Source organism: Eucalyptus grandis, chromosome 10 (assembly GCF_016545825.1).
Source record: "Eucalyptus grandis isolate ANBG69807.140 chromosome 10, ASM1654582v1, whole genome shotgun sequence".
NCBI classification, from domain to species: domain Eukaryota; kingdom Viridiplantae; phylum Streptophyta; class Magnoliopsida; order Myrtales; family Myrtaceae; genus Eucalyptus; species Eucalyptus grandis.
In genome coordinates, this window is record NC_052621.1 from 24,655,535 (window position 1) to 24,667,557 (window position 12,023).

At 41.9% G+C, this 12,023-nt stretch overlaps 2 protein-coding genes across 3 annotated transcripts; both read right to left on the reverse strand.

The window, feature by feature from the left end:
• Positions 1-1,164: 1,164 nt before the first annotated feature.
• LOC104422386 (E3 ubiquitin-protein ligase APD2) lies at positions 1,165-5,623 on the reverse strand. 2 transcript variants are annotated; one of them, XM_010034704.3, is made up of 10 exons: positions 4,957-5,623; positions 4,330-4,436; positions 4,104-4,229; positions 3,895-3,985; positions 3,355-3,429; positions 3,195-3,277; positions 2,356-2,502; positions 2,202-2,274; positions 1,769-2,120; positions 1,165-1,567 (listed from the first exon to the last, which is right to left on the reverse strand). In XM_010034704.3, the coding sequence occupies exons 1-10, from the start codon at positions 5,300-5,302 to the stop codon at positions 1,492-1,494; spliced, it is 1,476 nt and encodes a 491-aa protein (XP_010033006.2). In that variant the 5' UTR covers positions 5,303-5,623; the 3' UTR covers positions 1,165-1,491. The 2 variants fall into 2 exon arrangements, with proteins under 2 accessions (XP_010033006.2, XP_010033005.2); XM_010034703.3 differs by having other exon boundaries at positions 4,330-4,439.
• Positions 5,624-10,622: 4,999 nt separating this feature from the next.
• Positions 10,623-11,698, reverse strand: LOC104422387 (protein EARLY FLOWERING 4). The gene has a single exon (XM_039302757.1). It carries the CDS (start codon positions 11,345-11,347, stop codon positions 11,075-11,077), a length of 273 nt encoding a protein of 90 aa, XP_039158691.1. The 5' UTR covers positions 11,348-11,698; the 3' UTR covers positions 10,623-11,074.
• Positions 11,699-12,023: the final 325 nt, after the last annotated feature.

Sequence of the window (12,023 nt, forward strand, 5' to 3'; positions counted from 1 at the left end):
TTGTAATTCGAAGCAAGTTGAAATCAGTCAGAATCAAGTTCGTGGACCCCCATAGGGCCGAAGTCCCGATCTATTCAATACCATGCCAATTAACCGGGAGAACCTGTGTCGAATTCTTTGTTTCTTTTCATGAAATGGAACTCGATTTTAGTTGGATATGTCTGAATTCATGTAATACTCCTAGTAGTCCACGTACAACACGAGTCTTTAGTTCAGGTGGATGGCCTTCAAAGAGTGAGAGATCGAACGTGGGAAAAAGCCCGTTTCGTGGCCACTAAATTAACCGAACCGTGCCAAATTCAAAAACCCAAAATCAGAGAAACCAAAGAAAGAATGATATTACTTGCCTGACAATTGAAGGAGACACTTTCCAATCACGAACTCGCAGAAGAGAGGACAATCCCGGAAGTGGAAGAAGAGGGAGTAAGTGACAGCAATGAAAAAGATAAGCTGATCAAGAGAAAGAGATGAGAGATGATGGAGATGGTTGGGGCAGAGTCGCGAAGAGCGACAGTTTGGCTTCGGTTTCAGTCTCGGTCGCTAGTGAAAGAGAGTTCCAGTACGAGAAAAGGCCAACAGCCTCCTCCCGTTGATTTCCGGGACCATTTTCAGGATGCGTTCTGATACATCGTCAGGTTCGATTTTCCTCTAGCTGTTATCTTTCCCCTTATATTCATGCTCAAAATATCTTTCCATTTGCCTATTTGTTTTTCATTTGGTTGGAAACAATCATGCACTTTTCATAAAGATTCATTGTCCATCTCCCCATCATTTTTCAATGATGGATTTTGTCGAATCATTGATCGCGGTTTCTAATTTGAGAAAATGTTCAAAATGGTCCGTTTTACATCACAAGAAATCTTGGTATCGATAAAAACTCGTTTGCATTGATTTGATTACCTACCCTTGCGATCTCAAACAGCAACTGCTGAATGTCTCGCGAGCGTCGTGTTAAGTGTCCAATCCACAGTACCAGCAAAACTGAAGAATTTGAGATCCGATTAAGGTTTCAAACAAATAAACCATTCACGAAGCAATTAGCTGATAACTTGCTTATACTCGGTATGTATAGGAAGGAATGGCAAATGCCCAGACATATCCATTATCCTTCTCTTGCGTCAATGAGCAGTGGAATAGCAGCATTTTAGGAAATACGTGCGCATATGATAGCAACGCCTGACTTTGATTTGTAAAGAGAATGTGAATCTTTCGTTATAGGTTGGATTAGTTCAAAATCATCTCTCTTTCGAACGCAGAATGCCAAACTGCATTCTTCCCTCCTGGGAAGGGCTGCATATGTTGCTAACCAATCTAAGTCATTGGTCATTTCGTCATGAAGCCTATGTAATGACAGCCACACACAAAAGACTATTTCGATCACTGCTTCAAACTTTATACAAGAATGTATCAGAAGAATTTATACTCATCTGAAACACATGGCCGTGAACCACTCAACTGAAACTGCCTGCCTGCACAGAGCTTGAAGTCTGCTCAAACAGTGAAAATCTTTCGAACCTTTTTCATTTTCCTACGACACAAGGGACAAGAACCGTCTTCCTCCACAATCCTGAAGAAATAAAAGGTCAGTAAACATCTAAAGATCTTGAAAAGGGCTCCCATTTCATTTTGCATAAATAGCACGTAAAGGGTTATAAATTGGACAGCCAGCGTGACAATTGCATGATCATGTTCCTTCCCATGCATCAACAAGTAGTAATATGTGAGCCTCTAAAACGACCAATTGCCATGAGTAGTGGGATATGTCTACCTTGATCCGCATGCATAGCATGTTGCAAAGTGTCCACATGGAATGAAGAAACAATCCCTAGGGGCATCAAAACAAATGACGCAGAGATTGCGGGTGTTGCTGGGGTTTTCTCCTTCTCCGAACGGCTTTCCTTCAAGAGAAGAGACTGCGAGCTGCTCTTCCAAATCCTCCTCATCATGCGATACGGAATCGTAAGATGAACCCCAGCTTGATAGGTCATCCTCCTTAGGAGAAAGCAATGGTGCCCGTTCAGTTTCCATCTGTCCCGGTTCATGTCCTGTACTTTCTTCACTGCTAGATAGGAACAACTTACAAAATCGCAATGCTAACAGTAGGAGAATGGTCATCACAGCTACAAGAAGAAGAGCCCGGATATAAGTGTGACCAAACCACGGAATTAAAAGTAATTTGATGAGAAAGAAGGAAGAAGAACCTGATCCAGCAAAATAGGTGATCCACCGTGGACCATATGAAAGTCTGATGTACCAATGGTTGTCAGGGGAACCCTAATTATAAAGTCACAAAATTCTATTTGTAAGAAGTAAAGATTGACAAGCAGGGAGTTCCTACGGTTACAGCTTCTGTACCTCTTCAAATCCTGGAGAACTCAGAACAGCGGCATTTTCCCTCAGAAGAAAGAGCTTCAAGCTACATGATTGGTTTCCAAGTGAGCATCTATAATACGCCTGGCTTGTATCATAGAGAAGAGCATTTACAGTGAAATTCAACTCTACCTGTGAAAACAGAATAGGTACATTAGTTTATCACCCGAATATGTCTGCAAATGCATGATAAGGAAATGGTTGCGTCAGATCAATGTAAAATGTATGCCTTCTTCGTTCAATCATCTAGAAAAGCATGGAACCATTTATTATCTTAATCGCTCTGTTTTGCAAGATGATGAGGCACGTCATCGGCTAAAATCTGGTAAACCATGAAACCACCTCTATAGTTAACCAAGTCAAGTACTAGATAGTCATAAGATTTTGTGCACATGGACTACTATGTACCAAAACATGGGTTGATATTTCATTTAGAGATATGTGGATCAACACACTGGGTTTGCCTTGGCTTAGAGTATCCTAGTTTTAGGAAAGCCGCATTTTGAGTACATTGATGGCCTCTTCTACTAAGTAAGTCCTTCACTCCAGGCGTGATTAAGTTTCCTTGAATACCTCATTATACATGCTCATTCTAAATCTGCTTCTTGGCGTGGAGAAAAAAATAATTTTGAAATTTTAACATGATATAAACTTATTCATAAAGCTTACTGGCTAAACTTCCACTCAAGCAACCATCTCATGCTCACTAATTGACCTATATCTGCAACCTTTCTTTTTTCATTTTTCCAGATACTACGTGATTAAAGATGGATTTCTAAAGTTGATCTGCTAGAATGTCAGACACACATAACCGGTAATCTTACCTTCACCTCCTCTGAGTTCAAGTTACCAACGGCAATATAGAAATTAGAAGATGTAGGAAATTCTTGCTGGACTGTGCCCTTCCCTGCATAGTGATATAATATCAGAAAAACCTATCCGAACAAGTGGTCAGAGGACTCTCTTATTAGATTAGACAGTTACCGTATATTATATTCCATGATAGTGTTGTATTTGGATAAGATGGATCCTCAATCCACTCAACAAGGCTTTCTCTGCCTGCAAATTTTTTAGGAATTTTAGGTTAGGGTGGTTCAGAAAAGAAGAAACTGAAATTAGAAAGATCCACTTCAACTCATAAACCAGTAGAAGCACTTCACAAGCACAAAAAATTGCAGATTCAACATGTCAGGCCACAAGTTCAGGCATTATTGCTGCAGTTGCCAAAGAAATGACAAAGGAAAACATTTGATTGAGCAAGCACAAACAGAAAGAATTGAAAGGAACTAGGTTTTAACCAGGAACGCATCATCCTAGTCAGAAGGAAGAATGCATTTTCTCAGACCATGCAAATAGCTGTTTAACCAATTATCAGAAAGGATCAACAATCAAAAGAATAAAGTAGTCCCGAGCAAATAAGAGCCTCAAGAAGATAGGGTCAGACAGAAGGTAACAGAAACAGGAAATGTTTATTAGAGATTGCCCTATTTGTCGGATTTACTTCCAACAGAAATTTGCAGTTACCTTGGGCAATCACTAGGGATACAGGCAAGGGAGATTGTACACTGTAGGAGATATGTACTTTTGATCCTGCATTCAGGAAGTGTATCCACTCCTGCAAGACGGTCAGTTAAATACACTAATCAGAACGTTGGCAGCACTCAAATAGAAGATGAGGGCAACAAGATGAGGCACCAAGGAGAAGATCAACAATTTAGTAGATGATATCATGCCTTGTGAAAATTGGCTGCTATAGATACTTCATGTTTTTCTGTCCAGGTTGTTTCGACATCAAGGAGTGGAGGTTTGGTGTAACCATACAGCATGGGACCAGGTTTTGATTCATCAAATTCCTCGACCTGTTCAAGAAGTTAACAAGGTCACCAAAGAACACAAACAGCCCTTCAGGCAGCTGAACTATCAAAACTGAAGATAAAGAAATGACAATCAGCAGGTCACCTTAATAGAGTGCACAAATATAGGATTAGTCTGTATAAGCCGAGAGCAATTTGGCCCCAACTCAAAATTTTCAGGTCCATAGAACCCAAGAATCAAAGTCAAAGATGCTGCTGGTGACAAGTAGGAGGAGAAAACCAAAACGAGTCGATCAGTTCTTTGCTCGAACAAGCACCACTCAAGCCAAACAAAGGTAGAAGTTAATGCAAGTTGTTGCTCTCACAAGCCAAAACTATCTGTATTTCCTTGATACACTCGAATCAGGGAACTGAGTACATGTTTAGAGAAAAAAACATAAATCAAGCTTTGAGTGTGTAAAAGTCACTAGTCATTTCCCAATTAGTTCCCTCAATTGAATTCAAGAACACGCACTAGGATCAGAATATCATATCGACGACCAAATCAAGAGATCCTGCTTGCTAAAGCTAACTGTATCAACCTAATATTCTATAATCACGGAAGCGAACGCAAGATTGAGTAGTAAAAAGCAATCTTTCAATGCAGAGAATTGCCCGAGAGGCAAATAGACATTTTCGAATTAATTCCGTCATCGTTTTGAAGAACATGCAGGGGAGACAATGAGATCATATACAATTACGCAGTTTAAAGTGAAGGAGAAGAAAAACAGACCAAAGAACCAAAAGACAACGAGAACTACGAGGCTGGACCGGACGTCGTCTGTCATCCCTGAAGGGTTCAAGTTGGAAAAGTTGACATCGACGCGATACGAGACGTGAGGAGGCCGCCACAACCACGGCCGCGGCCGCTGCCGGTCTTGGCCGTCGCGGCGGTGGTGGTGGTCGTGGGGCCGGGGCTGGTGGAGATGCCCGTCTTCGATTTCATCGCCATCGATGCGCTCGCCCTCGACCCGTGAAGTCGGCGGAGCGGAAGACGACGGCCTTTCGGTCTCAACCGGAGAGGAGGAAGAAGAAGAAGCCACGGGTTCATGCGGCTCGTGATTCGGTGCATCCTCCATTCTCGGCGAGACAAGAAACCTTATGAGATGAAAGAAACAGAGAGACAGAGGGTGGTCGGTTCGGCCTCTGATCCGGAGGAGCTCGGCGTTCTTTGCTATGTCCGGGACAGAGGAAGGGAGAACGAAGACGAAGAAGAAGAAGAAGAAGAAGAAGAAGAAGAAGAGCAATGTTCGGGTCAGCGGGTCGGGGCACGGGTCATGCCTTGGACACGACCGGCCATTGATGATGCAGGGGGCGGCGGTGGCGGTGGCGGTGGCGGTGGGGACTGCTGGGTTGGAGACTCACCAAGCAGTCCACCCGGTCGCGCCCTCTGTTTTGTCGCACGTCGCAGGAACCAGGAATGGTAGTTGTCTCGGCGACGGTTAGTTAGTTCGTTGAGGATGTCTGGGAAAAACGACTGGTCCGTTCGTCCGGCGAAAGGATCCGATTGGTCATCATTGGGCACGTTTACGTTCGAAGATGTTCCGCCGTGATGTGATGGGACGATAGCACTATCTGAGCACGTCAGGCCGTTATCGAAAGGTTAAAGATAACGTGAAACGTCTGAATCCTCCGTGGGTTTTGAGTTATAGATATTAATCTGCTTGATGAAATGTACCCAATGAGATCAGGAGATGACCCTTTAAGAGCATTTAACAAATGGATAGGGTATTAATTGGGAAGAGTTATGAAAAAATTTCTAAATCTATTATAATTATATCAATTCAATTATGAATTTTTCTTTTATCAATTCAGTCTTAAACCTTTTATACTTATGCTAATTCAGTTAATTTAGTCAATTTTGTACATTAGTTGTCCAACCCGTACTATTATGAATAATTTTTTAATAATATTTTTGTTTTATTTTTTTCTATTTTTTTCTTTTTTTTTTTCCTCCTTCCTTCTTTTGCTAGCCAGATGCAAGGGATGATGAGGTAGCCTCACCATCCAATGGGAGGCCCGCCCTACCAGTGGCCAGTCAGCCGGCCAGAGGAAGAAGGACGGAAAATTAAAATAAATAAATAAATAAATAATTCTAAAAAAGTTCTAAAAAATTATTTACATTAACTTCGGTCGAGTGTTCATATCAATGCCAAATGGACTAAATTGATATAAATACAAAAGATTTAGAATTAAATTGACATAATTACAACGGGTTTAAGACTTCTTTGGTAATTTCCTGTAGTAATTTTGTAGGAATATAGATGAATTCGGATGGGATTGGCTCTCACGAAAACACTTTTACTTGTACGACAGGAAACTCATTCCGTTCGAACGAACATGTCCAACTTGAGAGAGAAAATAATGCAAACAAGTCACGTCTTCCTCCCAAATGAGCGACGTCAACATGGTTATTGAAGTGATCCGAACATGTTACAAATTAGGTTGGCTGCAACCACAAGCTACTCCACTACCCCACCTCGCTCCTCATATTGGCCTTGTTATGTCGATCTTTTTATAATGGACCTGATAAATTTTTTGAGGGGCCGATTGCAAATTGTCCTCGTTCTAGTAAAAATAGACAGAGATAAATAATTTTTGGAAATCAGACACAGCAAGGATGGACATAAATAATTTTGTGCGCACATTCATAATGAGGCTTTGAGTAAGTAATGCTATGAATTCAAAATATGTGCGAAGATCAAAATATATTTTTTGTGTTTGGTGTTGACTTTTGCATTTCCAGTAAAATACTGCAGTTGGTAGGGACGTTATGGATTTTCAGCTTAAGAGTTAGGTGTCACTCATTTGAATTTCACGTACCAAAGCTCGAACTTTCTTGTGGGGTTTGCGGGGGACCTTAATCAGCCCCTAAGCAATCAAATTTCGCGTGCATGCCACTGGTTTATTTAAGTGGGGAAAAGAGGAGCAAAATAACACATGTTCACAACAAGTGACAATGCCATATAACCTTCCATAAAACCAATCTTTTCTCATTTTGTTCTTATATGGCACGCCGCACGCCGCAAGCTGCCTCATCTGTAATTTGTTTAAAAAAAATTGCATATAACTAATGTAATTATGTAATTCAAATTTGACCAATAGGTATGTAAATATATATAAATGAGTATATGTATATTTCAATAATGTATGCATCCAATCATTGTGCTCTAATGCGACCAACATGCCAGCACTTGTGCCTTCAGTGAATATAGAAATAGTAGGTTCTCGAGAAGGCATGTCACTAGGGGATGGATGGTGCGATCGTTGGAACAGTACTGGAGTGGCTTTTGAGGATTGACTTCTTGGACAGATTGGCATGCGCCACCGTCCTCTCTCGTGGCAATGGTGTTCCACATGGCTTTATCGTCCGTGTCAGATTCGAGACTCAACATGTTTGAACGAATCTACGAATCTAGGATTGTGTACGTATTTATCGATTCGATTTTGCATACGTTCACCTAACAAATGATGTGCTTTTACTTTGTACACTGTATTTTGATGGTTACGTAATAATTAAAAATAAATTTTGGACAGTATAATGCAATGATTAATGAAAACGAGTACGACAAAAAAAAATTATATCTTCTTGTGCATAGGGATCATCATATATACCGACAATTAAGATTATTTTTTCCTAAATAATAATTTGTACTCGAAATTTTAAATCCGCTAATAGTGTTCATAGAATTTACAACTGTCTTGGTGTCTTTGATACAGAAATACTAATTAATCTATCGAATTTTATGACTTGATAGAGGCGGACCATGTGAGAGACAAATGGCGGGCAAGAAATTCACCACGGCCAAAGATAAGAGGGGGACCCTGTGAGAAACGACTTAAATGAGACTGATTGGCTACACGGTGAAGGCTCGCATGGTAAGCCGAAGTCGAAAGGCGAGCAAGACCATCAAGTGCTTCTTTTGTGGGGTCGGCGCAAGGCAACAAGCCATTTCCGTAAGCATGAAGATTCTTGTTTCATGGATTGTCGCATCGAGAAGTCATGGAGTAAAACGGGACACGCTTGTTTTTTTGTTCACACCAAATTCGTGATGTGAAGGTGAATAGAGAATACAAAACAATAGATTACTGCATTCCTTTCCTCCTACAACTGCGCTGCTTCTTGAGTGATCATGACTATATTTTGATTTGAAGCTGCATACTTCGACTATAAAATCTCACAGAAATCAAAGCTCAGAAGATGCCACAGTCAAATAGGTCGTGTAACCAAAAGCCTACAGGTAGATCGAGTTCGCACTCGTCATTTTCCATGGATGGGCATACTGTTCCTCTCCAAGATGGTTATCTTTACTACAAGCTGAGGATTTAACTTCAGTGCTAGGGGAAACAGAGAAATGAGAAAGCCAATCAAGATCTAATTGCAAATAAGTGAATGAATTAGTATCTCCGGCTTCCTATGGGTAATAAACCTAATCAGATCTAATTACAAGAAAACTAATGAATTCAAGAATTAGCACTATTTGCCTGAAGAAAGGACCAGTTCTCGGGTCTATGCAACTGTTTGGCTACTTCAAGCTCTTAGAGAAACATATCTAGCACTACAGCCCCCGAGTCCCTAAAGCAAAATCATGATGAAGCATGGTCAACAAATATGAAACCAATAACAACACACGCGCACAGTGTACCAAGAAGTGAATGCTTAAATCCCAATACAACTTATGCATCTTCCAATCATGACAAGAGAGGATTTACTCTCTGATGAAGAAGGTAACTGCCACCACAAACACAGAGCAAGTGATCTCGATGGTAGTACATTAATAGGATGTGCAGAAACAGATATCTTCATCAAGAAGGAAAGTTTCAACCAACTGGAAGTGCTACCGACACGCACTAAGTACAAAGGAGGATGGAGTCTCATCTCACAAGTCTCTATGAATGAGAATGCACCCTAGATCTGCTCAATCTCATCCCTGCTGCTGAAATGCAACTCGTGGTGATGGATTGAAATGGAACAACAGGCACAATTCATATGCCTGATGCCAGGGAAACCAAAAATGAAGTGTGATCTCCCTGACAAACTCTGCATCAAAATCATTGACAACCTAAGAGCAATCAGCAAGAAGCCACCTTTTTAAGCCTTAACAGGCATCACCACCCTATCTGATTGAAGCCGAATGACAGTCATGAATTCTTCCTATTGCACTCAATGGCTATCCCTACATATACCCTGTTACAACTGAGGCAATGTCTAAACCTCCCTCCATTGAGTCACTTCTTAATAGTCAGCCTCAACAGATAATAGTGGATGATAGCATTTGGTAGTCAGAAAGCTGGAGTGAAAACATTATACCTTGTCGTATGTATTATACGTCTTACCAGCATTGATCCTTTTTAGAACACACAACTATGTTACCGTCATTTCAACTTCCACAGGATGTCAGCAACATTAACCTCATACGACATATCAACAAAAATATTTAGGGTGTGAAGTAAGTTTACCACATTCTACCAATTCACTATTCTCTACAAGAATGACTTCGATGAAGACTTACATTAGTTGCCAATTCACAGAGAATTCTTGACTCCTGGAACTTCTTCATGTTATATCGAGTGATCAGCAAACAAGCCATTATCTCAACCCACCTCAGTACATCCAACTCAATTTCAAAACCATCAAAGTTCAAGTATTATCAACTGCAGCATCCACATGGTCATGCAAAAGTTTGTTGCACTATTACATCGAGAATTAAATCAATCCATCTCTCTAACATGTCCTGATGGCAGATGTGTTTCTAAGCATTTAACATAAAATGATCCTTCTAGCTGCCACTAACTTTATTCAAGTTGAATAATCATCGATATAGTTTGCTTAACATTTAGATTTGATTATGACGCACTTCATCAATAAAAGTATACCAAAAGCAGAAGCCCAATGCACTTTTACCTCTCAAATTTACCATCGGAGCTTTTGCAGAACTTCCAATTTTGAACCTAGTGGCATGGACAAACCAGAGTGCACCGAAAACAGAACCCATCATACTTACTTAGGCTCCCACGCAAAATTAGTCATTCAGAGGCTTTCCCGAAGCTTCTGATTTTCAACTCATCTAGAGCCATGGAAAAACTGACTCTACAAAGCAAAGATGAATAAGCACAGCAATTTGATAATCTCCCCCTGCTTATGTTCTTCAGCAAAGCAAATGCAGACTATCCCCGAAATGTCTTTCTCATGACCCTTGTGACTTCAGTTAACCAAACTCTTCAAAAATATCACAGCAAGAAAATAAGGTTGCATAGAGCTGATTTATCTAATAGATGCAATTTAATAAAAATAGTACCCTATCCAAACACATCATACGATTGTCTAGCGGCTCCTCAGCCCTTATATTCCTAATAACATTGGGGAGCTCAATCTTCTCCAATTATCAAAGTTTCAAATTCAATCTGAACTGACCGTTTTTCCCACTCATATGAAGAGTGGGAAAAAGGGTCAAAGCTTAATATCTCGGCGTTGAATTAAAAAAAGAAAGGGAAACAAAAGGCGGGAGACCAAATAGAGCATAAGTACCTTCATATCTCGGCAGTGCGGGGCTAGTAATGAAGAGAAACAGTCCCACAGCTAGCGTCCTCACAACACGAGAAGCATTAGACAAACGCAAGCAACGCATGAGTAGTATGTTCATTATTGACCACGACAGAGCTCACTCCATTTGAAAGACGTACCGCTACTCACCGACACGACGAACAACCAAACGTCTAAGACTCACTTTCGCAAGACCAGACACAGCTAGCTAGAAAAATCAAGCCAAGGTCGAATCAGTTGACTAAGAAGCACGAGCTCAGGGGGATTGATATTACTGATAAACCATCGCTCCCATCGATGGACGCGATCAGGCCCCCGAGCTCTCCAGCTTCTCGCCGTTCCTTCCGCCGGCACCGTTCTGCAGTGCGCGGCGCTGATGCACGACCTCGGAGAAATCGACCGACAAATCCGAGTATATCGACAGCACCTTCGAGATGTTCCCGTTGATCTCGCTGATCAGCGCGACGTTCTTCGCGATGTTGTCGGGGACCTTGGACTGGTGGTTCTCGTTGACCTGGGAGATCAGCGCCCGGTTCCGATCGAGCACGGACTGCACCCGCCTGAAGCTCGCGGTCAGCATCTCCCAGGCCTCGGCGTCGCACCCCTCGCCCTCCAAGCCGGCGTCCTCCACGCCGCCGCCGCCGCCGGGCTCCGGCTCGGGCGATCCGCGGTGGCGACGGTGGTGGTGGTGCTGTTGGTGGCGGCGGCGGCGGCGGCTCTCCGTCTCCGAGGCTTAGCGACGGCGGATTCCTCCATGGATGGCGGCGGGCGGACGGATTTCATGCGTGCATCGATGCATGCGTGAGCGCGAGCGGAATCATGGCATCGCTCGCCTCTCGCTCTCTCTCTCTCTCGATTCGCGATGTTTCCAAATGACGGAGGAGCGGAGCCCCATTTATATCTTCGCGCCGAGGCTCGCGACGGTTGGTGCCGGTGGGACTCGTGCCGGTACGGCACTGTAGCCAAACCGACTTGCCAGGTGCTTCTAGAGCAACACGCCAAGATTCATAATTGCAACGGAGAACATCGGACAACAAGACAATCCATGTCACTTCTCCTTTTGATTATAGAAAAAACAACACAAATAATGTATAAATTCTAATTCGATAGGCATATGTTTTGCAAACTTTAGTCCAATAAATAATGTTACGATTTATTCAACATCCAATATTACCCTCGGATATTATTTAAAAACTAAATTAAATATTTACCAAAAATTTATAGAGCGTACTGAGTAAACATTAAACATTGAGTAA